At 49.9% G+C, this 26366-nt stretch overlaps 1 protein-coding gene across 9 annotated transcripts in view; it reads left to right on the top strand.

Annotated features, from left to right (window-relative positions):
- AFAP1 (actin filament associated protein 1) overlaps positions 1 to 25963 on the top strand; it is a 162220-nt gene extending 136257 nt beyond the window's left edge. For 4 of the 9 annotated variants that reach the window (XR_002807190.2, XR_011437256.1, XR_011437257.1 and 1 more), the window contains exons 13-19: positions 168 to 434; positions 2687 to 2801; positions 6714 to 6878; positions 8613 to 8803; positions 16956 to 17140; positions 18122 to 18286; positions 21165 to 25963. Coding sequence is in view for 4 of the 9 variants with exons in the window: in XM_023638406.2 (XP_023494174.1) it covers positions 168 to 434; positions 2687 to 2801; positions 6714 to 6878; positions 8613 to 8803; positions 18122 to 18286; positions 21165 to 21191 (930 nt within the window). In the remaining 5 variants the exon portion in view is untranslated. The remainder of the gene's footprint in view (positions 1 to 167; positions 435 to 2686; positions 2802 to 6713; positions 6879 to 8612; positions 8804 to 16955; positions 17141 to 18121; positions 18287 to 21164) is intronic. The other 5 variants (XM_023638406.2, XM_070262761.1, XM_023638407.2 and 2 more) reach the window with 3 other exon arrangements.
- Positions 25964 to 26366: the final 403 nt, after the last annotated feature.

The raw sequence follows: 26366 nt of genomic DNA, 5'->3' as shown, positions 1-26366 counted from the left end.
CCCAAAAGTAGGGAAGTTCTTTTGAATCCGTCCACCTACGTGTGTGTGATACTGATAACAGCAGGGGGTACATGGACGTGTTTTGGGGGTGCTAGTAACGTCTCAGTGTGCTAACCCCCGCTGTGCTTTCTGTGGCCGAGGCACTAACAACGCTGTGTGTGTTGCAGTGGGAACCCGACGATGGCTTTCCTGCCCCCGGCGGCCGCGGCCCGGGAGAAGAGGTGCTTTACGATAACGCGGTTCTCTACGATAACTTGCCGTCTCCGAAAATCTTTGCACGCTACCCGCCCGCTGGCAGAAAGGCTTCTAGGTTGTCCACTGACACACTGTCCTGTAACCATTACAAACACCCCACCTCCTGCAGCCCGCCTTCCGCTCAGTCTGTCACTAACACCTCTTCTCTGGGGAGGGCGTCTCTCGGGCTCAACTCCCAGGTACAGCATCTCGTTGTTATGTTCTAGAATCGTCTTAAGTCACAGTCCTCCCACAGTTTTGCAATGATGGTATATTCACCAGCTTGTAGTAAATGAGACTCGCCAAGGGTAAAACGTAATTTTTTTCCCTCAACTAGAATATAATTTGCAAATACGATCAACGTTTGCCTACCCAGGAACTGATGAAATATTCTTAACTGGTTCAATGTTTAGACATTGGATTTCTTTGCTCACATCTGGCTCTCTCTGTTCTTGGAAAATTCCCCAGTGAATTTTGTGAATTATGCCAACTAAAGCAAAGACTGGAGAAGGACAAGGACAATAAAAGTTTCCAGAAGATTCTTGAGCGGCAGGTTTCTTTACTATGTTTGCATTACACATGAGGAATGGTAGACTCCATGTACTAAATTGCTTTTTGATCTTCAAACGTTAAATAGGATTATTCGGAGTACTGCAGTATTTTTCTGTAATGAGCATAAAAGTGTATTCCCGAAAACCTAAGTAGATGATAGTAAGGATTTGAGGTTATCATTGAGTGATAAATAACCTCCACATGGGACTGTTGTCCATCTCACACCTCGTATTTATGGCAAATGGTAATATTTCAGGGTAAATACTGATTTTATCTTTTCATGCATTTTCAACCTAAGAATTTTCTATGCTTTGCATAAAGATCTAATCACCACGTATAAGAGTACTCTACAAACACAAAGCAGATGGGCATGTTTTAAGTTCTTTTCTTTTCCCTCTGTTTTGTGTATAATCTTAAAAAAAGTGATGAGTGCCAGGTGAGGTCCTAGATGTTCAGAGAGTGGTGGCTCACAGTGGCTCCTCCCGGCCTCTGAGTCCGTCAGATCACATGCGAGGTTTTGTTTGTTTTTGATGGTTATCGACAATTGCTCAGATTCCATCCCTGATGGTGAGTCAGCGAGTCCGAGGGCGCAGACCATTGCAGTCGGCCGTGGAAGCCGCTGGCCTCTAGTTTTGTAGGACTCTTTCTGTCAGATGTCTAGTGGGTTACTGAGCAAACGTGTATCTCTCTGTTTATCTGCCTTTTTGTTGGTGTTAGAGTTCTTTGGGGAAAGAACCTTAAGACGGGACATGCTATCCTGCTCACTGGATTGTTCCCAGCTTCGTTTGAAATCATAGGATGCACGGTTTCCGTGTGCTTTGTTTTTGTTCATTGTTATTTTGCTTTAAGTAGGAAACACATTTGCAGGTTGAATTATGGTACATTTAATTTTCCTGTCCTCGTTTGGTCGTTTTGAAGGGGACCTTCTATTTGATGGAGAGATCTTTTGCTCGTTGAACAGCTGCAGTGTGCCATGTGCTTGCATGCATATGGTGTGTCCTTCAACCTTTTTAGGAACCCTGTGAGGAGGAACTGATATCTTCATATTTTTAAATGAGCCCCCGGAGGCTCAGAAAGTTTTAGTGACTTGCTCAGCATCTCCTAAATGATGGAGCCAGAATTTGAAGCCAATGTGTCTTCTCCCAAAACCCCAGCCCCTGGCAGCAGGGCCGTGGAGTGGGAAGGCCTGAGCTCAGACACATGGAGTTAACCTTTGCCGTCTGTGATGGCGGTCCAGCGTAAGAAAGCTGGATTTGTTAGGCGACTGAAATGCATGTGCGTGACTTCAGCGGATTAAGCATGCGCTGGCTTGCAGCAGTCAAAGATGGCAGGGGAGACTGCACTTGCTAAAGCCTGCGGTCAGTTAAGATTCAGGGCCTACTGCTCTCTCCCATGCTTCTCCGGCTTCCTCCCCCAGACCCTGTCAATGAGCCAGAAGGTGGTAGTTTATCCTGTGAGGACGTCAGTCAGTGGAAGCGCCCTCGTAGCAGAAATCGAACTCCTGACGGGCGTTCCACCCAAATAAAAGCTGTCTATCTTTAGAAACACAAATTTTGGCGATCTCACCTGAATGCTCTTGGATGCTCAACTGCCTGTGCCCGTTTCTTGAGTAGCATTTGTGATCTCCCAGTAGAAATACATAACTTTTATTGCGTTCCAACTGAGACAGCCCAGAGTTCCTCATTTCTTCTGAAGCTCAGTGCTAAGCCTTCTTAGCCAGCCCAGGAAAGTCACAGCAGTCCGATGTTTGGAAACCAAGTTGGTTTTCTCCTACCTTCGTTTTTTTCTGTCTATGCTAGGTTTTATTTAAGGAATCAGAGACTGAAAAAATTTACTGCAAAAGATGCCCAAGTTGTCTTTATTGTTTGTTTTTAATTTTGTTGTATGTTTGTTTCAACAGTTGAGGGGTAAAAAGCCCCCACTAGCGTCCAGCGGGGTTACAGGAAAAGGGAAGACTCTGAGCAACCAGCAGAAGAAAGCCGATTCGGCAGCCAGCGTGAAGCGCACGCCGTCGAGTAAGTGGATCCTTTGGTTTCCTGCGTCCTGGGTTTAGGTGCATTTGCAGAGTTGGTGCTGTCTGAGCCATCTTCTCTCCTCACCTGCCCGGGTAGAGGATGCCGGCGGTGAGGGTGTGTCAGAGAGATGGAACTCTGCACTGTCATCCTGCCTCATTGGCTGGACTGAACAGTGGCGACGGGGCCGGCCCCGTGGGCAAGTAGTTAAGTTCACGCGCTCCACTTCGGTGGCCCAGGGTTTTGCCGGTTCGGATCCTGGGCACAGACATGGCACCGCTCATCAGGCCACACTGAGGCAGTGTCCCGCATGCCACAACTAGAAGGACCTGCAACTAGGATATACAACTATGTACCGGGGGGATTTGGGGAGATAAAGCAGGAAAAAAAAAAAAAGAGTGGCAACAGTTGTTAGCTCAGGTGCCAATCTTTAAAAAAAAAAAAAGAGTGGCAGCGATTTTCATAACCCAGCTTTTATGTCTGTGATATAAAAGGGAAATCAAAGCTGGTTTGTTACCTGTGGAATTGGTTGAGCCTAGTTAAGTGCCGGTTTGTTAACTGTTAACCGGTTGAGCATATTGAAGTGTGAGGTGACTGCAGGTTCAGGCGGCCCTGGACTGTGGGTCAGGACACCGCGGTTTGCGTCCCTGATCAGTTGGTGACTTAGTGACTTTGGTCAAGCTACATAAACTCTCTAAACTCAGTTTCTAGACGTTAGAGGTGTAGACCAGTGGCCACTGTGGTTTCTTGTTAGAAATAGTTGAGGCGACAATCGTACCTCAAAGCACTAGAGAAATGTAAGGATTTCTAAGGAGTCCTCGTTCCTGCAGTGCTCTGTATTCGACAGGAAGCTGTTGTTATGTACTCCTGTTTAATTCCCATAGCCAGTTTTATAAGAGCAGGCATTATCATCCAGCCCATCGTACAAACGTGGAAATAAACTCTGAGACATTCAGTGTCTTCCCCAAGGTCGCACAGCTGGCACATAGCAGAACCAGAGTGAGAACCAGGTTTTCAGACTCCAGATCTGGCAGGGGACAGACTGAGCAGAGAAGCGGTAAGACACAAGGACAGACTCAGCCGCCCCTGTGTGCAGAGGGCCGGGTCGGGGCTGCTGTTGTCTGTGTCTGTCTGCCTCGGCCCTGTGGTGCAGAGCCCTGCTCACCCAGCGCGCCAGGCAGCGTCAGCATCAGGGCACGCTGCCCCTTGCTGCGGTGCAGCAGTCAGACAGAGGAGCTGCTCCGGCCTCGGAGAGACACACAGAGGCGGGGAGGCAGGCGTCCAAGCTGCAGCACGGGCTTTCACCAAGGTCAGGGGCTCTGAAGTCGGCCTGGGCACGTCAGGGCAGCTTTCCAGGGAGGAAAATGTGCGTTAGGCTCCAGTGGTGAGTTTGATATGGTCACTCAGGAAGTGACAAATCTGGCTCAGAGTAACTGGTGGACCAGTCTCCACGTTCATGAAGACAAGGCCAGCTGGTCACTTAGTGACCTCTACGCCAGGTGTTCTTGGTCCCTAAATTGCGGACCTCCCTGTGTTTGCACTGTGATTCAATCTCCGAGTTAGAGAGGACGCACGGCGGGTGGAGAGGCCGGCTTCGTCCTTGGCCCTGTGCGTGCACGAGGCTCGGACCTGCCCAGCGGTACCGGGCTGCCTCGGCCCCACGGAGACCAGTGTTCCCCACACGAGCTCCTCCACACCCCCGCCCTCCTCAGGTGCACAGTTCAAGCAGACGGGGAGCCGGCTCTGTCAGGTCGCCGTCGTCCTAATTCATTCAGTTTCGACCTTAGCTTTCTGCAAATCTTATTTCCCTAAGGCAGTTGTGTATGTTTCTATCTGCGTCCATTTTTAGTTTGGTTCACTTGGGGAGGGGAGGGAGGGCTAACCTGTGCCTGAGAGCTTCGTTGAGCGGGGCCTGAACCACACGAAACCTCTGCTCCCAGAGCCTTCTCTCTCAGGACCCCCGCTTGTTTAATTTCCTGGAGGGCTTATTCCTTTATTTTATGAGACTTTCTGTAGGGGATTTTTGTTAACTTTGGTGACATCTAATGGTGACAAAAGAGAAAAACTTACATTCTGTGTTTTTGCTGAATGTAGCCAGTTGCATCATAGACTGGATGGCGTTTATTGCATGGGGACCAAAAGATGGGGAAATGTGTAGGTTATGGCATGCGGGTTTGCTGAGGAAACTTGGCAGATTGGAAGCGAGTGGATAGAGTCTGGACTTTGCCTGTTGGCAGAACGTGTTGTTACCCTGGCCGCCACTAGCCGGGCTTCTGTTTCAGATTGTTGATTTGGTTAGCCCCACGATGCCATCCTTTGAATGTCATTCTCTGTGTGCTTTCTTCTGGTTTTTGGTGAGAGGAAATTGAGCGGGAAGTGGTGACTTTGTACCCGCCTTGATAAGTGCAGCCCTTCATTGCAATCACAATGGGGGCATTGCAAGAACTCACGAATCCAGCCTTTGCACTGGCGCTAGAGATGGCTCACGTTGTCACTGATGGACAGGGCTTGGGGACTCTGTTCTCACTCACAGTGATTAGAGCCGCCAGTGAGTGTCCCCCGTGTCCCATGCGTCACGTGGTTTTGTTAGGGTTTTAGGGTCATGTGTCAGATTTCTTTAAAAACCCACAGGGAGGCGTGTGTGTGCTGCATAGAGGATGAAGCTAAGGCTCAGGGAGATGACTTGCCTGCCCAGAGTCAGGGCCAGCTCGCTGTCCAGGGCCTTTGTCATCAGCGTCACGCCACGCTCCACGTCTTCTACCCGGAAGGCGTTTCTAGTCTAGCGAGGGAGCCGGACGTGCAAATGGACAGCCGTGGAGCACTGTGGGCCGGGCCATCTGGGCAGCCTTGGGCCCTGACCGGGTGGGAGGGACTGGCTGTTAGAGGCAATCGGGAGACACTGGGGGCTTTGAAGTCGGGGTCCTTTGAGCAGTCTTGTTGGCCACCGCGTTTCTTCATCTCTTCCATGTGTTTTTGCAGAAAGGTTTTTTTCTAAGTTATTATTATCAAAAAGCCAGTGTAATCAGAGGGAAAGAGCACAGGGTCAGGATTTTAATGTGATATTAACTAGTCGTGTGATGTTGGCCACGTCTCTAAATTTTCCCTGAGACTAATTTCCTCTTCATTCGTCCATCCATTCATCTTGTTGAATGAGCGTATATGTAGTGCTCATTTTGTGCTTGTTCTGAGTGCTTTGTAAGTTTGAATTTAATCCTCCTGACAGCCCTACACAGTCCCTGCTCTTAGCGTCCGCATTTCACGGTTGAGGAAACTGAGGCACAGAGAGGGCAAGTCTCTTGTTCAAGGTCCTGCAGCCACAGTGGGAAGCTGGGACTCAAACCTAGCCAGCTGGGCTCCACACGCTCCTCGGGGGCTGCCTCTCGGACACCCATTTGTCCCTTCCTTCTCTCAGCCGACGTTTACTGTGTGCTCAGTCCGTGCCGGCTGCTGGTCTCCGCGGAGGGAATGGCTGCCATCAGGTCAGCAGAACGGTCGGACAACACCCTCGTAAGGGTCAGATGTGACAGCGCCGTGCAGTGTTCTGAAGAGTCCAGGGCACCACGCACATTCGAGAGATTGGGTTGATGCCGACAGGCTGTCTACTTTCAGATTATAGAACATTTGCTCTCAGCCCTGCGGAGGGTTGTAAGCTGCAGCCCTCAAAGGGAAGCGAATTAAAGGAATGTCCTGATGTTCTGTTTTCTGTTTTTTAAATTAGATTAGAAGAGCATTGGTTAATTTGAACCAGTCACTTTTCTATTTGGTTCAAACGGGTCTGTTCTTTTTCTTGTTGAGTTAGCAAAATAACTAGCTTTGAGTTGATTTCACTGAGCTGGCTGATTAGACAGGCTTTATGAATTACCCTATTATCAGCTTTTTGAAACCTGATTTCCTATTGTTGCTTTTTTTTTAAAGATGCTGACCAGTACAAATATGGCAAGAACCGAGTCGAAGCAGACGCCAAGCGGTTGCAGACCAAAGAGGAGGAGCTGCTGAAGAGGAAGGAGGGCCTGCGGAACAGGCTGGCGCAGCTCCGGAAGGAAAGGAGAGACCTGCGGGCTGCCATCGAAGTGAACGCGGGTACGCGGGCTGGTTGCCACTGGCTACATTTCCTCCTACTCTGCCCGCAGGGTCTGTGGCTCATCCAGCTGTCATCTTAGTGTAAGGCTGCGTCCTTCCATGCAGAGCTGCTTGGAGCCTGGAAGCCCAGGCAGGTGCCACGGTGGTGGAGTGACGGAACAGCAGGAGGCCAGGACTGGCCCTGGCCCGGCTCACTGAGGCAGGGGGTGCCAGGGAGCTGTCCCCGCCCCGGGTGCTGACAGCTCAGGTTGTCTGCAGCACAGCCCTCCAGCCTCAGGGCTCAAGAGTATCTGCTCACTGTGCACAGTGAGGCGGCTGGGTTTCCCGGCAGGAGCACAGTCCACAGGGACGGGTGACATCCACAGACCCGGGCGAGAGGTCTCTGCATGGTGGAAGGAGCCGTCCATGCCCTGAGAAGGGGCTAGTGAGAGCAAGACAGTGTCTGACTCCTTGGGAGGGATCAAGGGGAGACACCAAGTTAGTGGAAACGACCCCCAAAGACGAAGGTGGAGTAAAGGGGTCGAGAGAACCAAGCCGGGAGCTGGGAGCCGGGAGCCGGGAGGGTGTCTCCGGGCCAGGCTCGTTTCTTCCTGCCGTCGGGAGCCAGGCCAGTGGTTCCCGGCTCTGGGGCTGGAACTGCTTCAGTCTAAATTGCCTCAGCTCAGGGCCGGTTCTTATCCGGGGGTGAGGCTGACCCTTCAGAGTTGGCTTTTGCTGGCCTTGGTGAGGGGCGGGAAGCAGGGAGGAGTGCCAAGCGGGGAAGCAACCAGGAAGACTCCTGCTTGCGGGCAGCTCACCGTGCGGGGCGGAGGGGCCTGCAAGCACATGAAACAGCCCGTCAGCACTTGGAGCCTGTCCTGGCTTTGTGCGTAAAGGACTTTTGTGAAAGGAAGTGCTTTTGGAGTATACAGAATGGGAGGCTAGGTGTAGGCGGGGTGGATTTGAGATAAGGAGGAGGCAAGATGTGACCTGTGGCACAGGCCGCCTGGGAGGAATCCAGGGCTTGTTAGAGAATTGGATAGGAGTTTTTACGTCAAGATGACAGAAGTAGAATTCCTTCCTTCTGTTGTTTCCATTTTGCCACATAGCGAAGATGCGGAAAGATTAGACGAGCTTTTGGCCTCAAAAAAGAGGCCTTCACGTGCTCCCGAGCACTAGACCAGGGCCACGCACTCAAGTCAGTTAAGCTCTTGGAATCAGTTTTCTTATCTGTCCAATGGGTACATTACCTGCCTTCGTATGTCACTGTAACACATTGCAAATAAAATAAATAAGCAAATGTGCCTTAAAAAACATATTCCATGTTCTGTAGAGACGCAAGCTGTGGTATAGTTTGACCATCCAACAGTAAGATGAGTCAAGAATAATGGGCAGAAGAATTAGAACGGAAGAATACCCAGACTTTCCAAGTGAGTGGCACCTTTGGAAGCCAAGTGGATTGAGCCCCCATTTTTAAATGAGTGCACGGAAGCCCAGACGCAGAACTCCTCAGCTTTGTGAGAATCTGCGTCGTGCGCTTCCTGGTCCGTATTCTTCCAGCTGCAGCCAAGGAAAGTGATTAGAAAGGGACTCTGTTCCTTTAAAGAACAGCTGAATTTGATTTCTGTAGAAAGGACCCAAGTCAGGGAGCTCAAGCTGCAAGTTCCACACGCTCCCTTTAGGGGCACCAGTGTCCTCCCTTGTTTTGAAATCCTTGCCTGCGGTTGGAGCAATGGCCTCTCTCTGGGCTTTCAGGTAGGAAGACCCAGGTGATTCTGGAGGATAAGTTGAAGAGGCTGGAGGAGGAGTGTAAGCAGAAGGAGACGGAGCGCGTGAACTTGGAGCTGGAGCTGACAGAGGTCAAGGAGAGCCTGAAGAAGGCCCTGGCAGGCGGCATTACTCTGGGGCTGGCCATCGAGCCCAGATCGGGGACATCGAGTCCACAGGTAATGTCCTGCCAGCTCTCCTAGCAGCTGTGTGGTCATGGGCGTCCAGAGAAAATGCTCAACTCATTTTCTGAAGTGGCTGCTCATCATCGCCTGGTGTCAGCACAGCAGATGCACAGTTCATCTGTCAGCTTCCAGAACTTTCCTCAGCTGTGCTTTCAGTTCACTGACACTGAATTTTCTTCTCTCTTTCTCTGAACTTTTTTTTTTTATTGAGTTATTGATAGGTTACAATCTTGTGAAATTTCAATTGTACATTAATGTTTGTCAGTCATGTTGTAGGTGCACCACTTCACCCTTTCTGCCCACCCCCCACCCCACCTTTCCCCTGGTATCCACTAAACTGTTCTTGGTCCATAGTTTTAAATTCCTCATATGAGTGGAGTCATACACAGATTATCTTTCTCTCGCTGGCTTATTTCACTTAACATAATTCCCTCAAGGTCCATCCATGTTATTGCAAATGGAATGATTTTGTTCTGTTTTACAGCTGAGTAGTATTCCATTGTATATATGTACCACATCTTCTTTATCCATTCGTCTGTTGATGGGCACTTAGGTTGCTTCCACGTCTTGGCTATTGTAAACAGTGCTGCAATAAACATTGGGGTGCACAGGACTTTTGGGATTGCTGACTTCAGGCTCTTTGGATAAATACCCAGTAGTGGAATGGCTGGATCGTATGGTAGTTCTATTTTTAGTTTTTTGAGGAATCTCCATACTGTTTTCCATAGTGTCTGCACCAGTTTGCATTCCCACCAGCAGTGTATGAGGGTTCCTTTTTCTCCGCAACCTCTCCAACATTTGTTGCTATTAGTTTTAGATATTTTTGTCATTCTAACGGGTGTAAGGTGATATCTTAGTGTAGTTTTGATTTGCATTTCCCTGATGATCAGCGATGATGAGCATCTTTTCATGTGCCTATTGGCCATCAGTATATCTTCTTTGGAGAAATGTCTGTTCATGTCTCCTGCCCATTTTTTGATTGGGTTGTTTGATGTTTTGTGGTTGAGTTGTGAGAGTTCTTTATATATTAAGGATATTAAGCCTTTGTCAGATATATGACTTGCAAATATTTTTTCCCAGTTAGTGGGTTGTTTTTTTGTTTCAATCCTGTTTTCATTTGCCTTGAAGAAGCTCTTTAATCTGATGAAGTCCCATTTGTTTATTCTTTCTATTGTTTCCCTTCTCTGAGAAGGCATGGTGTCCGAAAAGATCCTTTTAATACTGATGTCAAAGAGTGTACTGCCTACGTTTTCTTCCAGAAGCCTTATGGTTTCAGGTCTCACCTTTAGGTCTTTAATCCATTTTGAGTTTATTTTGGTGAATGGTGAAAAAGAATGGTCAATTTTCATTCTTTTACATGTGGCTTTCCAGTTTTCCCAGCACCATTTGTTGAAAAGACTTTCTTTTCTCCATTGTATGCCCTCAGCTCCTTTGTCAAAGATAAGCTGTCCATAGATGTGTGGTTTTATTTCTGGGCTTTCAATTCTGTTCCATTGATCTGTGCACCTGTTTTTGTACCAGTACCATGCTGTTTTGATTACTGTAGCTTTGTAGTATGTTTTGAAGTCAGGGATTGTGATGCCTCCCGTTTTGTTCTTTTTTCTCAGGATTGCTTTAGCAATTCAGGGTCTTTTGTTGCCCCATATGAATTTCAGGATTCTTTGTTCTAATTCTGTAAAGAATGTCATTGGGACTCTGATTGGGATGGCATTGAATCTGTAGATTGCTTTAGGTAGAATGGACATTTTAACTATGTTTATTCTTCCAATCCATGTACATGGAATGTCTTTCCATCTCCTTATGTCGTCATCCAATTCTCTCAGAAACGCCTTGTAATTTTCATTATATATGTCCTTCACTTCCTTAGTTAAATTTACCCCAAGGTATTTTATTCTTTTTGTTGCGATTGTGAATGGTATTGTATTCTTGAGTTCTTTTTCTGTTGGTTCATTACTGGAGTATAGAAATGCTACTGATTTATGCAAATTGATTTTATACCCTGCAACTTTGCTGTAGTTGTTGATTACTTCTAACAGTTTTCCAATGGATTCTTTGGGGTTTTCTATATATAAGATCATGTTGTCTGCAAACAACGAGAGTTTCACTTCTTCCCTCCCTATTTGGATTCCTTTTATTCCTTTTTCTTGCCTGATTGCTCTGGCCAGGACCTCCAGTACTATGTTAAATAAGAGTGGTGATAGAGGGCATCCTTGTCTCGTTCCTGTTTTCAGGGGGATGGGGTTCAGTTTTTGCCCATTGAGTATGATGTTGGCTATGGGTTTGTCGTATATGGCCTTTATTATGTTGAGGTAGTTTCCTTCTATGCCCATTTTGTTCAGAGTTTTTATCATAAATGGCTGTTGGATCTTGTCAAATGCCTTCTCTGCATCTATTGAGATGATCATGTGGTTTTTATTCCTCAGTTTGTTGATGTGGTGTATCATGTTGATTGATTTGCGGATGTTGAACCATCCCTGTGTCCCTGGTATGAATCCCACCTGATCCTGATGTATGATTCTTTTGATGAATTGCTGAATTCTGGTTGCCAAAATTTTGTTTAGAATTTTTGCATCTATGTTCATCAGTGATATTGGCCTGTAGTTCTCTTTTTTCGTGGTGTCCTTGCCAGGTTTTGGTATCAGCGTGATGTTGGCCTCACAGAATGTGTTAGGAAGTGTTCCATCTTCCCTAATTTTTTGGAATAGCTTGAAAAGGATAGGTATTAAATCCTCTTTGAAAGTTTGGTAGAATTCCCCAGGAAAGCCATCTGGTCCTGGGGTTTTATTCTTTGGGATGTTTTTGATTGCTGTTTCAATCTCTTTCCTTGTGATTGGTCTGTTCAAAGTGTCTGCCTCTTCTTGAGTGAGCTTTGGGAGATTGTAGGAGTCCAAGAATTTATCCATTTCCTCTAGGTTATCCATTCTGTTGGCATATAGTTTTTTGTAGTATTCTCTTATAATCTGTTGTATTTCTGCAGAGTCTGTTGTTATTTCTCCTCGCTCATTTCTGATTTTGTTTATTTGAGCTTTCTCCCTTTTTTTCTTTGTAAGTCTGGCTAGTGGTTTGTCAATTTTATTTATCTTCTCAAAAAACCAGCTCTTTGTCTCATTGATCCTTTCTACTGCCTTTTTTGTTTCAATAGTATTTATTTCTGCTCTGATTTTTATTATTTCTCTCCTTCTTCTGACTTTGGGCTTCATTTGTTCTTTTTTCTCTAGTTCAGTTAGGTGTGCTTTAAGGTTGCTTATTTGGGATTTTTCTTGTTTGTTAAGATGTGCCTGTATTGCGATGAATTTTCCTCTTAATACAGCTTTTGCTGTATCCCATATGAGTTGGTATGGCATGCTATCATTTTCATTTGTTTCCAGGTATTTTTTTATTTCTTCTTTAATTTCTTCAATGATCCATTGCTTGTTCAGTAGTGTGTTGTTTAGTCTCCACATCTTTGTGCCTTTCTCAGCTTTTTTCTTGTAATTAATTTCTAGCCTTATAGCACTATGATCTCAGAAGATGCTTGTTATTATTTCAATTTTTTTAAATTTGTAGAGGCTTGCCTTGTTTCCCAACATATGGTCTATCCTAGAGAATGTTCCATGTGCACTTGAGAAGAATGTGTATTCAGCTCCTTCAGGGTGGAGTGATCTATGTATGTCTATTAAGTCCAATTGTTTTAGTTTTTCATTCAGCTCCACTATTTCCTTGTTGATTTTCTGTCTGGATGATCTGTCCATTGATGTGAGTGGGGTGTTGAGGTCCCCTACTATTATTGTGTTGTTTTTAACATCTTCCTCTAGGTCTGTTAATAGTTGCTTTATGAATCTTGGTGCTCCTGTGTTGGGTGCATAGATATTTATAAGCGTTATTTCTTCTTGATGAAGTGTCCCTTTGATCATTATATATTGTCCCTCTGTGTCTCTCTTTACCTGTCTTATTTTGAAATCCACTTGGTCTGATATGAGAATTGCAACCCCTGCCTTTTTTTCCTTGCTATTTGCTTGAAGTATTGTCCTCCACCCCTTCACCCTGAGTCTGTGTTTGTCCTTGGGGCTGAGGTGTGTTTCCTGGAGGCAACAAATTGTTGGATCTTGTTCTTTAATCCATTTTGCCACTCTGTGTCTTTTTATTGGAGAGTTCAATCCGTTCACATTGAGAGTGATTATTGATGCATGTGGACTTAATGCTGTCAATCTGTCGCTCATTATCTTGTTTTCCTGCATGTCCTTTCCTGTGTGCTTTAGACTACCCATTTAATACTGCAATTTCTTATGCTGGGTTTCTTAGATTTTTCCTTATCTATGATTTGTGACTCTGTTCTGTACTTTATTTTAGTGTCTACCTTGAAGTTTGTATTTAGAATCTCGTGTATAATATAGTCTATTCTCTGGTGGTCTCTTACTTACTCGACCAATACTGATTTAGACCCTTTGCTCTTCCCCTCCTAAATAATTATTTTCATTTTTTATTCCAACTCGTCTTATTAATTTGTAGTTAGAGTGCTAAGATCGTCCTTGTTTTGGTAGTTTCCTTATTTTTACCCTAATGCTATAGTTGAATATTTGCTATCCTGTTCTGGTTCTATCCATCGGTCTCCCTAGTCTGTGGATTGTGTCCCCTTTCTCCCTTTTTTCTTTTTTCAAGTATGAGAGCCTTCTTGAGGATTTCTTGTAATGGAGGGCTTTTAGTTAGAAATTCCCTTAACTTTTGTTTGTCTGGAAAAGATTTAATTTCTCCCTCATATATGAAGCAAATTCTTGCTGGATAGAGTATTCTTGGCTGAAGGTTTTTATCCTTTAAAGCTTTGAATATATCACTCCATTCTCTCCTAGCTTGTAGGGTTTCTGTAGAGAAATCCGCTGACAGTCTGATAGGGGCTCCTTTATAGGTTATTCTCTTTTTTTTTCTTACTTCCCTGAGTATTCTTTCCTATTTGCCAACTTCACTACTATGTGCCGTGCGGTGGGTCTTTTTACATTGACAAATCTAGGAGATCTAAAACCCTCCTCTACACACATTTCTCCGTTGATCCCTAGATTTGGGAAGTTCTCTTCAATAATTTCGTTAAGCACACTTTCTGCTCCCTTTTCCTTTTCCATATTCTTGGGAATTCCTATGATCCTTATGTTCTTACTCCTCATTGAATCCATTATCTCTCAGAGATTTTCCTCATTTTTTTAAATTCTTAGTTCTCTTTCTTCCTCTGTCTGGCGCCATTCAGCCTGTCTGTCCTCGATTATGCTAATTTTCTCCTCTGTGTTGTCTACACGGGCATTCAGGGAATCCGTATTCTGTTTTATCTGGCCCATTGTGTTTTTCATCTCAAGTAATTCTGTTTGATTCTTCTTTATGATTTCAATCTCTTTTGTGAAGTAACTCCAGAACTCGGCTTGTTTCTCTATCTTTCTCTCTACCTCATTGAGTTTTTTGATTATAGCTGCTCTGAATTCATTATCACTTCGTTTACCTAATTCCAAGTCCTCAGGACTTAATTCTGTGTTTTTATTGTTTTCCTTCTGGTCTGGGGCTTTTATAAATTGCTGGATGGTAGAGGAGCGGTTTTTTCTCATGGTGGTAGAGTTCAGTTGCAGTTACAGCCTGTCGCCACTAGATGGGGGTCGAGAGCGGCGTGTTATGAGCGCTCCGCCTTCGGGGCAAGATGGCTGCGCCCACTGGCTTTGCTGGGGGGGAGGGGCTGTTACTCACACGTGTGGGTCTGGATTCAGATCAGTTCTGTTCTCTGGTCTCCCAAGGCCCTTGATTTATAGGGTCCCCGCGGACGGAAGCTTTCCCCCCGTCAGCGGGTCTCCACTGAATCAGGGGCAGGAGTCCTGGATGATCCCCAGGTCGCGCGGCCCCTCCCCCGCTCCTTCCCGACCCCGCCGCAGCGATCGCAGAGTCTAGGGGAGGGAGCGACGTTCTCTCCTACCGTTCCAGCGCCTCCGAAGGTGTAAGCAAGGTTTATGATCTCCGCCTTCTTGGTACTGTAGGTCTCTAACGAGCTGGCATTATGTTTATTCTCTGAAATTCAGTTCTTCCAATCTTTTGTTGTATTTTGGAGGGGAGAGACTCCCAGGTCAGCTCACCCCGCCATTTTGCTCCTCCCACTCTCTTTCTCTGAACTTTTTAAAAGGTGGTGGGAACACTGAGTCTGTTTTCCTCCCCTTCGCAGAGTCTGATTATAATTGGTGCAACTCTTTTTATCTCCTTGGAATCACATCCTAATTTGATGCCAGTTCATTAGAGAAACTAATTCAATGTAGCAGATTCTTATAAAATGTCCAGCGAGTCTTGAGAACTCTGCCAGGTGCTGGGGAAGTGGGAATGAATGTTTCAAAACACAGTCTGTACCCTCTTAGAATCTAACAGGACGGATGGAGATCGCTCTTCAGACATGAATTAGCACCCTCAGTGGTTTACCGTTCCCTCTCATCTGAGAATTTACTGTGGTCTTTTTCACGGGATTATTCCATCAAATTCTCTCTACCTGTGAGTCTGATGTAATTGCTTCCATTTTACACATGAGGAAGCTGAGGCCAAGACAAGTACAGTGAAGTGCCTGAGAGCACACAGCTGCCCCAGCACAGACCTGAACTGAGCCCCTTCCTTCTCTGCTGAAGTCCCAGATGTCTCCCCTCCCCCGCACCCCACCAGCACCCCAAATGCTGGCATGTCGGGTCCTTCTTTCCAACCCCCTTGGCAAAATACCCAGCCTGGCTGAGGTCCCCAAGGCCCCTCCCAGGAGTCCTGGATGGGTTTACGGACGTGCAGCACCGCCGAGTCCCGGCCTCCCCTCACCTCGCCCAGCAGCCCAGCTGCCTCGCCGTCCTCGCCTCATGCTGCTGTCCTCCACAGACGCTGTCTCAGAACTCCTCCCTTCTCCTGCAAACCCCAATGCCCCGGCCCCTCCACCGGGCGGCCTCCCACTTCAGAAGATGGCCTCCTTGCACTTGCAGAGTAATAATCAAGCCGCGAGGTGGAGCTGCACCGGTCCCCCGCCGCCAGCTGGGCCGCCCTTCCTTTGGCCGTGGCAGGGCAGCGTTTGGGAAAGCAGACTCTAGGCTCAAACAGGCCAGGCTGCGGGGTTCTGCACCTTCTCTGGGCCTCGATGCTTTCCATCTGTGAAACAGGCATCATCATATTGCTGACCATGTGGGGCGTGTGTGTGAACACTCCTGTCGCAGCGCCCAGCCAGAGAAAGTGTTCGTCCACTCATGTGTTCGTTAGTTTGTATACTCAGTCATCCATTCCATAGGTTTCATATTTATGCACACATGCTGTGTTCCTGTGTGCCAGGAACTGCCGTAGGCACACGGCAGCCAGTGTGACCATGCAAGTGCGTCTTTGTGGAGCTCGTGTTCCAGTGAAGGACCTGGACAGTAAAGTGTGTGCTGTCAGATGTTGCTATGTGCTCTGAAGGCAGCACAGCAGTGGGGCGGGGGGCGTAGTGGAAAACAGAATCCAGGGGCATCTCTGTCCAGCAGAAACTGGGACCAAGGGCATAAGCAGCCAGTGCCACCTGGACAGAGGTGGTAAGGCTGTGGGCTCCCCCCGGTGGGCGGGGTCCTTCCTCGCGGCATACAGACTTGTGGGCCCTGGTGACCCTCGTCAGAGGTGGTCTGGAGGCAGGACACCTCTCGGACCCCTGGGCCTCTTGAGCTCCCTGGAGGGCGTCTGAGAAGCTGCCAGCATCGTCATCCCGGGCCCCCCTGGAGTACGGGTGCTGGGCTCTGGCGCCAGTCTCTCCTGACTTCCTCCTCTATCTTCAGCTTGGCCGGCTCCCTTCAAAGCATTTAAAGATTCTCTGCCATGTTCCGGCTTAAAAAAGCCATTCCGCCTTGGCCCCACATTCCCCTCCGGTCACTGCCCTGTGCTTCACACCTTCCCATCCAGAGTGAACTGCTGGAAACAGTTGTCGCCACCCACAGTGCCCAGTTCACCCACTCATCCTTGGCTCGCTAAGGTCTGGCTCCTGCCTGAACCTGCCTTCGCCGAGGTTGGCCTCTGAACCTAAATCCTTACCTCTCGGGTCAGACGTCTGGGCCTGGCTAGTGGCTTCCTGTCTGTGGCGACCCCACACCCCCCTGGGTTTCGCCCTCTCCCAAGGCTTCCCTCTTGGCCCCTTTTGTCAGCTCTTCCTTCTTTCTTTCAGCCCAAATGGCCCAGCTCGTCCTTCTGCAGGCGCAGGGCCGGTCTCCTTGAGCTGCCTGCCCGCAGACCCTGGGGCTCGGCTGCTCCTGTCTCCCGAGAACGTCTCCTTGGACTTTGGTTGCCATCACCTGCCCGGTGTCGCAGCTGTGCATGCTCTTCCGGCCTGACCGCATCCTTGGCATGGTGGTGCGTTGGACGCATTGTCCCAAAGGCATGTCGGTGCCACCTGCTCAGGAGGTGGCCTGGCCTCTGCCAGAGACGGATGGTGGTGTTCTGGCCTGTTTCCCAAACCCTCCGACCCCCATGCCCTCAGGCCCACGCTGCCTTTCAAAAGCATTCCCAAGTAAAGAGAACCCGAGTTCGGCGGCTGCGTGGGGTCTGTAGTCAGTAGCCCTCAAGGGGATGCTCAGTGACCTATTTTAATGGCCATGGAAACACTGTTCCCCTAAAGCAACATGTGCCTGAGCGAACCCGGGTTTTTGAGTTACGATTACCCAGTAGCAACAGGGAGCCCTGCTCCTCAGAGACTCCACTTGGGTGGGCAGCTAATCGCCAACGCTCTTCCCACAGAGCAGCTTGCAGTCTTGTAGGGAAGAACCAGGGGGCGGTCTGGGCCACTGAAGACGCGTTTGTTCCATTTTAAGTCTTGCTGAAAACGCCTTCCCCTGACATACAGACTCTGCTGTGACAATCAGAGAGCCGTGGTGGTAGTCTGCTCGGGGGGCCCCGCCAGCCACTGCCTGTGCGGCTGGTTTGTAAGCTCGCACTCCACGCTGCCGCTGGCCCTGGTCGCCAGCGGCTCTGCAGCCTGGGTGTTTCAGATGTGAGAGCTGTAGAAATTAGAAAGACCTCGACCTCGGAGGCTGCGTGATACGGCTGGAAGAGCCGGAGTGAATACAAAAGACATGGACGGAGTCGCTCCTTCCCCTGTCCCAGCCGTGACCGGCAGGTTAGAGCATCGCTCTGAGCCTCGGTCTTTCTGTCTGTAAAGTGGACGTTTCGAAGGTGCTCTCCAAATCAGGCACTGACTACATGGTGGTCCTTATTATTGTGGTTATTTTTTTTTCTATTTCCAAAACCCATTTTTTCTTTAAGCTACTTTCCTTCTGGAAAATACTGATGACCTGGAAATCATACCTCACATGAGTCTTCTCTTTCCATTAACAGTCTCCGGTTTTTAGGCATCGGACTCTGGAGAACTCGCCCATGTCCAGCTGCGAAACCAGCGATGCAGAGGGTCCCGTGCCGGTGAATAGCGCGGCCATCCTCAAGAAGAGCCAGCCGGCCGCCAGCAGCTCGCCCTGCCGGGGGCACGTGCTTCGGAAGGCCAAGGTGAGCCCCGCCCCTCCCCGGGTAGGGGTTCAGGCGGCCCGGCCGTTCTCCCGCTTCAGGCTTTTGTGGGAGGGATGGGGGAGCTGCGCTGTCTTCCCGTTCCAGTTGGGACAGCCTGCTGTTAGATGCATCTCAGGACTGTTTACCAAGCTCTTCCCACAGCAGATGCTCCTTTAGGAACTGCCTCCTTTGGGAATTCAAAGGCAAAAAAGACCAGAACCTTAGAGGCATTTGTTGTCTGGTGCCAGGAAAACCAGCAGCTCTGCTTCCGTCTCAGAAGGGGCAGGACTCCTGGCTTCTCCTGACTTGATTATTTTTTTTCTTGAGGAAGATTAGCCCTGAGTGAACATCTGTTGCCCATCTTGCTCTTTTTTTGCTTGAGGAAGATTAACCCTGAGCTAACATCCGTGCCCATCTTCCTCCACGTTGTATGTGGGACGCTGCCACAGCATGGCTGATAAGCGGTGCTAGGTCCGTACCTGGAATCCAAACCGGTGAACCTGGGCTGCTGAAGCGGAGTGCACTGAACTTAACTGCTGTGCCACAGGGCTGGCCCCCTGGCTTGAATTCTTATTGGTGGAGTAGAGATTGGACCAGGTGACCACTAAGATCCTTTAAAAAAAATGTCCAGGCATAAGCCCCTCTCCAGCCCCTCCCCATGCCCGGCATTATAAATCCGCCATCTGAGGCTGCAGTAGGGTCCCTCTTGGGTCCATCCTGTGGTATCTTCTGGGCTTCTGATGGGACTGGCCACTAACAATTTTGTTTTTATTTTTGTTTTTTGAGGAAGACTGGCCCTGAGCTCACATCCGTGCCTCTCTTCCTCTACTTTATACGTGGGATGCCTCCCACAGCATGGCGTGCCAAGCAGTGCCAAGTCCACATCCAGGATCGAACCGGTGAACCCCAGGCCACCAAAGCGGAACGTGCGCACTGGGCCAACCCCCAGCCACTATCAATTTTTGATGCTAATCTTAAAAACTTCAGAAAATTTAAAGACCGATTTCTAGTTTATGAGACCAAACGTTGTTGACTGGGGTCACTGAAAGTGTCTCACACAAACATCCGTACTTGGCACAAGTGCGCTCATTCGTCCCGATGAAGTTCATGGGCCTGACGCACCTGGAGGCCAGGCGTCCACCCTCCTGGTCTCCGGGGCCTCGAATGCTGTCGCTACTTTGTTCTTTGGCAGCATTGGAACCCGTTCCAAATTGGCTAGAAATGCACTGTTTTCTGAAAGCAGGTCTGGTGTTAGAGAAGAGCATGAGTGCTCCCCGCTTGCTGTGTCTGGCGCGTTCGCAGGAAGGTCCCCGGTGGCCGTGGTGATGGGCAGCGTCCCAGGATGTCCGTCCTTCGCAGCCAGTGCATTTGACGGCAGACTGCGTGTGGGTAGGCTGGGGGGAAAGAGGAATTAGTGTGTGTCGTTTCCGTTCCTTTCATTAGCATCCATCAGGTGCTGTCAGCTTGTAACTGTTAGGCTCTGTTCACAGAGGAGTGTGTTTTGCTGAGAGCTATTTAGGATTGAGCTGTCCAATAAAGTCCCCCTAATTATTTGCAGATGAGAAAGGCAGTAAAAGCATTTCATTTATTTGCTTTGTTTACTGTCAAAGAAATCAGGTTTACAATGATGCCACTCCAGCCTCGAAGGGGCTCGAGTTCCGGGGCAGCTCGCACTGTCCAGAGACGTGGGTGGTCTTCACTCCTGCCAGCTCTTGGTGTAGATGTGAAATGTGTGTTTACAGCCCACTCAGATGCACCGCCGGCCTCTGAGAGTGGCCCACACTCATGGGGAAGTGGCTGTCCCTGCTCACGGGTCCAGTCACACCGTGGAGGCATCCAGGAGCCTTGCCCGCAGCCTCACTAAGAGAATAGGATGGAGCAGGGCTTTTCTGGGATTCTTGAGAAAGGTGACAAGGCACCCACAACTCAGGGAGGGGGTGGTGGCCTGGCCGTTCCACTCTGGGAGCATCAGCCCACTTGCAGGGGCATCACACATGTGGTCTTGTCGGCCGGCCCCGCCTTTCTCTGAGGACCGGAGGAGTGTGACTCATTCTGGGCCCGGGAAGTGTCGTGCCAGGAGGTGTTCCTATGACAACCCCCAGATCCCAATGAGGAGCGCTCTGAACATGGGAGCGCGAGTCCGGAAAGTCGGACGCTTTCAAGGCCCCTGTCACAGGACTTCCTAGCTCAGAAGGGGGCTCAGAAGTGGCTGCTCCGGGCCCTCAGCCGGGGAAGCTGCGTGCACAGCTCCGGAAGCCCGGGCGCGGTGGCCGCGGTCCTGCGGTTCAGAGCCGCCGTGCCTGAGCGGTTCGGTGGGCTGGAACGTCAGGTGCCTGAAGGCGCTCACGTGTGGTTTCTTGTGGACAGTAGCTCAGTTTTGGTTTTGTTTCTGCCACGTTTGCTAATGCTGTGTTTTTAACCATTAATTAAGCTTGAACCTTTGGTTCTAGAAAAGGTGAGGAATTGGTAGTTTTGTGCACTATGCAAAGGTGTGCAGTGTACTCACGGCCCAGTTAATAAAGCCCTGGGAAGACAATGGGCGTCAGGCGTTTGCTTAGATCAGCCCTGCTGCACACAGTGCCACCAAGGGGGACAGTCCCTGCGCGGTGACCAGGCTGCACGGTCCAGGCCCTGTGGCGGGAACTTCCACACACGTCTTCTCCTTTGATGCTCAGCAGCCCTTCAGAGTCCTTGGTGGGACTCAGGTCGATCTGATTTCTGGATCACATGGTAACTCTATTTGATTATTTGAGGAACCACCATGCTGTTTTGCACAGCAGCTGAGTGCCCACACTTTTTGGGTCACAGACATCTGTGGGATGTGGCCTGACCCCCTACTGCTTTGATCTGTACCCCACTTCTCTGCTTCACTTGTTAGGAGTGGGAGCTGAAGAACGGGACGTAGAGGACCGCAGGACGGCTGCAGCGCGGGCCGGCGCCGCCCCACCCGACACCGGCGAGCGCGGGACGCCGAGGGCTCGGCAGCGGGCCGGGCGTTCCTGACCGGCTCGGACGCCCTCCCCGGCCCCGGCCCACGTGTATCCCTTCTACTGTGTAATGGTGCCCTTAAAGAAATTTACTGGTAACACTTTGGTTTCCAACTGTATCTGTTCAAAAACAAAAGGGATGAAAAGGTATTGTGAAAGAACCTGCAGCGGACGGAGAAGTGACGTCTCTCTACCCAGTGAAGTGAGCGCTCTAACCAGCCCAGCGCAGCCCCAGGCTGAAGCCGAATGGGGCAGCAGCCCTGGCCGAGACCCGGACGGGCGTGGAGGGGTGTGGGCCCGAGTGCCCGGGGCAGCCTCTCGGGCAGATCGTGACCCGTGGCTCTGGGATCGCTCGTCCGCCGGGCGCCCGGGACTTGTCACTGCGACGTGAACAGGAGGAACTCGTGTCCCAGCGCCTCCTCCCCACGTGCCTGTCCCCCTCGTCACTAGAGGTAAAAGGACGAGAAAATCACGCTGTGAAGCATTTTTTACCTTTTCGTTTTTTCCTTCTGGACAGATGCCTTTGTCATCAGGACATGAAAAGCTGCCAATCTTTCTGAAGTTTTTAAAGATCTCTTTTTTATTGTGTGTCGCACTTAGCTCCAAGGGTTTTCGGAGATTCTGTGTCGTATTTTGTGGATGATTTATACTGCTTCTGAAAGGCAGCCGTGTGCTTTTGATACTCCACTGATGTGTGTCCTTCTGCTTTTCCCCAAATCCCAAACCCTTTCTTCCCCTTCCCAGCCAGCGGGTGGCCCTCCAGAACTGGGCAGCCGCACAGCGGTCGTGGTTAGACTTACATCTGCAGGCCGTGTACCAATTGGGTTGTCAATCCTTTGAAAAGGAAGCAGGTTCTGGAAACTGCAGAACGTAACATCCTGGAGCAAGAGCAGGGCCCCGCCTGCTGCCTCTCCGCGCAGATCCGAGCGGCGTTCTCTCCGTACAGCGGGGCGGGCTCTCCTGCAGTCCTTGTCTGCCCGCTCTGTGTGTGTCTTGGAGCGATCAGACGCCCAGGCGTGGAGGGGACGGACAGGGCTCCTAGGTGGAGCTGGTTCCTACCCTGGGGGTCCAAGAGCCAGCCTAACTCTCCTTTGTCTCCAGAGGGACCCGCCTCCGGAGTTCTGGTTACGGGAAGGGTAGCCACCGCTGAGGACGTGAGTCAGGCCCCAGGAGGCTCTGCAGACTGGCCCAGGGGAGCGAGGCCACACGTGGAGAGCTCTTCCTGCCGAAGCAAGGACTGCCCGGTAGTGCCGTTTCGTCCCTCCCTGGAGCGTTCTTGGCAAATACAGGAGGAGACGGGAAACATTCTCCCGGTGCCTCCCCCGGGCGGCCTTTCCGCACGTGCTGGGTTGCCATGCCATCCGCAGGCCTTCCTGGTTAGGGGTCACGGTTGATGACCGGGTCCCCGAGCCCTGGGGGGGCTGTGTTTGATCTGACCCACTAGGGCAGGAAGCCGGCCTCCAGCGCACAAGGAAGTTTGACAGCCGGAATTGGCAGCTGTTTAAGAGGCGTCCCGCGACACTTGAATTGACTGCAAAGCCATCTGCCAGGAGCGTTTGGGCTCGTGGGCGGTCGGCTGGCGCTCTCGCTCCACAGCCCCTTTCCTCGCAGCTGAGCAGCTGAGGCGCGTCCACCAGCACCGCCGATAGCCCGGGAGATCGCAGGGGGAAGGCGGGAGGAGGGAGCCCGCCCTCGGGCCCATCTTCCCCGGCCCGTGGTTCTCCTGTCACCATAGGAAGCTGGGCCGCTCTGCATTGTGTGGAGCTCATTTCCTGTAAAGGGCAAAAAGTTTGATCACCGTAGGTTTTTGCTGCCTTCCAGCCAAAGTTTCTCCCCTTGAGCCTCCTGGGTCATTCTGATTGTCAGCCTCCTCTGCCCAGATGACTGCCGGGCTTCCGTCGTCGTTACGAAGGGAAAGCACGAGTAGCCTGCGCTCCCGACCCTGGCCCGGCAGGGTGGGCACTGCTGGGCTGGCGGCGGACCACTGGCAGAGCGTCCCCTCCACGGCACCCCGACCACCTCCACGGGCCGCCCCTGATAATGGCCAGTTGGTGCCGGAGGCAGGATTTGGGCCCTGGTCCTCAGACTCTGGGTGCACGTATTTTGTGTTTAAAAAACCCCAGTTTTTAGTTCATTCTAACTCACTCTCATAACCGTAAGCCTTTTAAAGAGAATGGTGAACTTAAACGAGTCCCGTTGTGTTCCACAGAGCCATTTAAAATGGGTCCCGGGGAGACGAGGCTGCCGACGCTGGCTACTGTGACAGCCTGCGTCCCCTCGAGGTTCTTAGATTTGATCAGAAAGTTAGTTTAAAGCATTTGCTTCAAAATAAGTTATTTATTTGTATATGTTCAATAAATATAGTTTTTAATTTATATCTGTACATATTAGACACACGTTAGACATCTTGTCGCAGTTCTGACAGTGATCTCATTTTCTTACCCTCCCAGCGCAGCCCTGTGGCCTCTGGGCGGCCGAGGGACGACTGTGAGGAGGCCGGCCAGGCGGGTGGGAGCCCAACCCCGGCCCTCACTGCGGGCAGGGCACGTGCCACGGGCGGGAGTCAGAGTCCGTTAGAAACGTCACCCATCCCTTTAATAGATGGCCATGTCCACAGAGTGCTGGCCAGACTGTACCAGGATCCTGACCCAAGGAGAGGCATGCGGTGGCCACACGGAGGGGCTGGCGTGAAGTGGCCACCTCTGCAGCTCACGGGCTCCCTTAGAAGCTGAGGCCACGTTGTCAGCCTCAGGGTCTGCTTCTGACTATATTTTGTGTCATCAACCTTCAAAATCCCCTCCGTTTTTGTATTTTTATAATGTTTTTTATTTACTCACCAACCTTTTGCACAGAAACAAAGCGATGGTCATGGTGCTTGCTGTGTCACCACTGAGCGGGGACACGTGGAGGCAATCGCCCTCCTCTGCCCAGAGTCCGTGGAGGGTCAGGCAGGGCCCATCTGTGTGCATCAGAGAAGCCAGCAGCGCCCTCGCCGGCCTCAGGCTGGGTCCACTGCAGGGTAGCCGGTCTGGGGAGTGGCCCCAGATGCCGGGACTCTCCCGTCAGATGGGCGTGGCCTCCCAAACGCGGATCTTTCCAGAGCTATTCTCTTGGGACTGACTCTGGGGACCGGTTGCCCGCCGTGTGTGTGACTCCGGTCTTGTCCCCTCCATTCCTACACCCTGGTGTTGCCACGCCTCGTCTTCCACCTTGTTCATTTCACTTGTCCCTGAAGGATTTTCAGCTATTTCCAAAAGCCCCGCTCGACTCGGAGACGTTGGAGATTTGCCATCTTTTGCAAAGTCTGTTTCAGAAAGTTTGTGTCCTGGGTCCCGAAGGCCACCCTGAGGAAGGAGTCTCAGATTTGTTTCAATCGTGCCAACAGTTGGAGTTGGTGTACACGTTTCCAAGGGGACGGCTTTGAAGCTGCGGGTGGGCACAGGGAGCGTGGGCAAAACTCCTTTGTTTGCGGTCACATCTTTTCCTTCCAGAAGAGAATATTATCTCTGTCAACATGCTTCCCTGGGGGAAGTGTAAGTTTTGCCCACAGACCTGGCTCACCAGGCGGTGTCCTCTGCCTCTCTGCTCGGGCTTGGCTGCAGCCCAGCCTACGGCTGGCAGGGCCTGACTGATGGCCTGTCCCAGGAGCCCGGGCCTGGCCGGCCCCGCTGCAGCGCGTGCACGGTCTCCCCAGTTTGCAGAAGGGGCCCGGCAACAGTGAAATGTGAAACTATTGCCTTCCTCTTTTTTCTAAAATAACTTTTTTAATAGGAAAAATAATTTCAAGCCATGGCATAGTTTTAAAGAGGGTAATTATTTGTTCCTGTTTTTATTACTGTTGTCTTCTTATCCCCACGATGGGTCGGGTTGATACTGTGAAATAAACTAAAAATAAAGAAAGATTCTGTGCCGTCTACACACACAGCATCACAATACAAGCAGAGCCACCTCTCAGTGGCCCCCCAAGTTGTGGGGGGGCTGCTGCCATCTGTGGAGGAGGAGACCTCACCCCCGGGAGCTGTTGGCTTCAGATGCATCCTTTTGCCCATCTTTTGTGAAATGTTTCCTGTTCATTCTTCCAGAAAAGCTCGACTTCACAATGTACAAGTATTATCAGGTATTTTTCATTGTTGCCATGAAAGATATTTTTGAAACGGGATCATCTGATCATAATTCTTAGGGACCAAAGGTGTTTTTAATGAGATAATCTTTGTATTTGATTTTCTAATGAGAAAGGAATTATTAACTTTAAACATCACCTTTTAAATTATAGATATTCATCGATTGACCGTGGCTATAAGTTGTAAAATGTTTTCATATTGAGAATGTAATTATTTCCTTATTGTATTTTTTAAAAACTAAAGTCATATTTAAAATTCTCTTTGAAAGAAGCAGACAAGAAACAGGAAGGATTTTTTAAATTAAATATGTTGGCAGTGCCCATTTTAAATGACTGTAAATAGATTTTCACTGTGTTTCTCAATGTATTTAATTCATAAAGTAAAAACTTTTACCAAAAGAAACTCGCGATGGAAATGGAAGTTTTCAGCCCATTTGCCCCATTCTGTAGAGCCTCACTTGAATCGCCAGCTTTACTGATTGACTTTTCTGCTGTTTGACACAGTGCAGCCCGCAGACTGGCGCCTCCGGCGTGACCGTGTGTATATTACTAATAAAACCGTGCTCTCCACCCAGCCTCCGTGTCTTCCCGACGGGCTCTGCAGCGCAGGCGGGAGGGGCCCGGGTGCTCAAGGCTGGACTTCCAGGCGCTGCTGGTCCCTTGACGGGTGGGCGAGGGGGTGAGAAGTCATGGTGAGGGAGGAGGTGTGGGATGTGTCTTGTTTCTGTTAACAAGAAGCCTCTTTCATCAAAGAACCTCAGTTTAAGCCATAGTTGGTTTTTTCCCCAGTGGCTTTTAGTCCCTGGGACCACAATATTCCATTCAAGGAACGTTTGTGCACCTGCTAAGTGCCAGCGCTGTGCCAGGTGCTGAGGTAGGAATGCATCAGCTATGACCCCGCTCTCAGCCGGCTCTCCCGTATAGAAAGATAACTGGTGCGCTCTGTGAGGGCAGGACTGTGGCGACGTCTGGA

The sequence above is a fragment of the Equus caballus genome, chromosome 3, assembly GCF_041296265.1.
Source record: "Equus caballus isolate H_3958 breed thoroughbred chromosome 3, TB-T2T, whole genome shotgun sequence".
Taxonomy (NCBI): Eukaryota; Metazoa; Chordata; class Mammalia; order Perissodactyla; family Equidae; genus Equus; species Equus caballus.
This window is presented reverse-complemented; position numbering and strand designations above follow the sequence as displayed.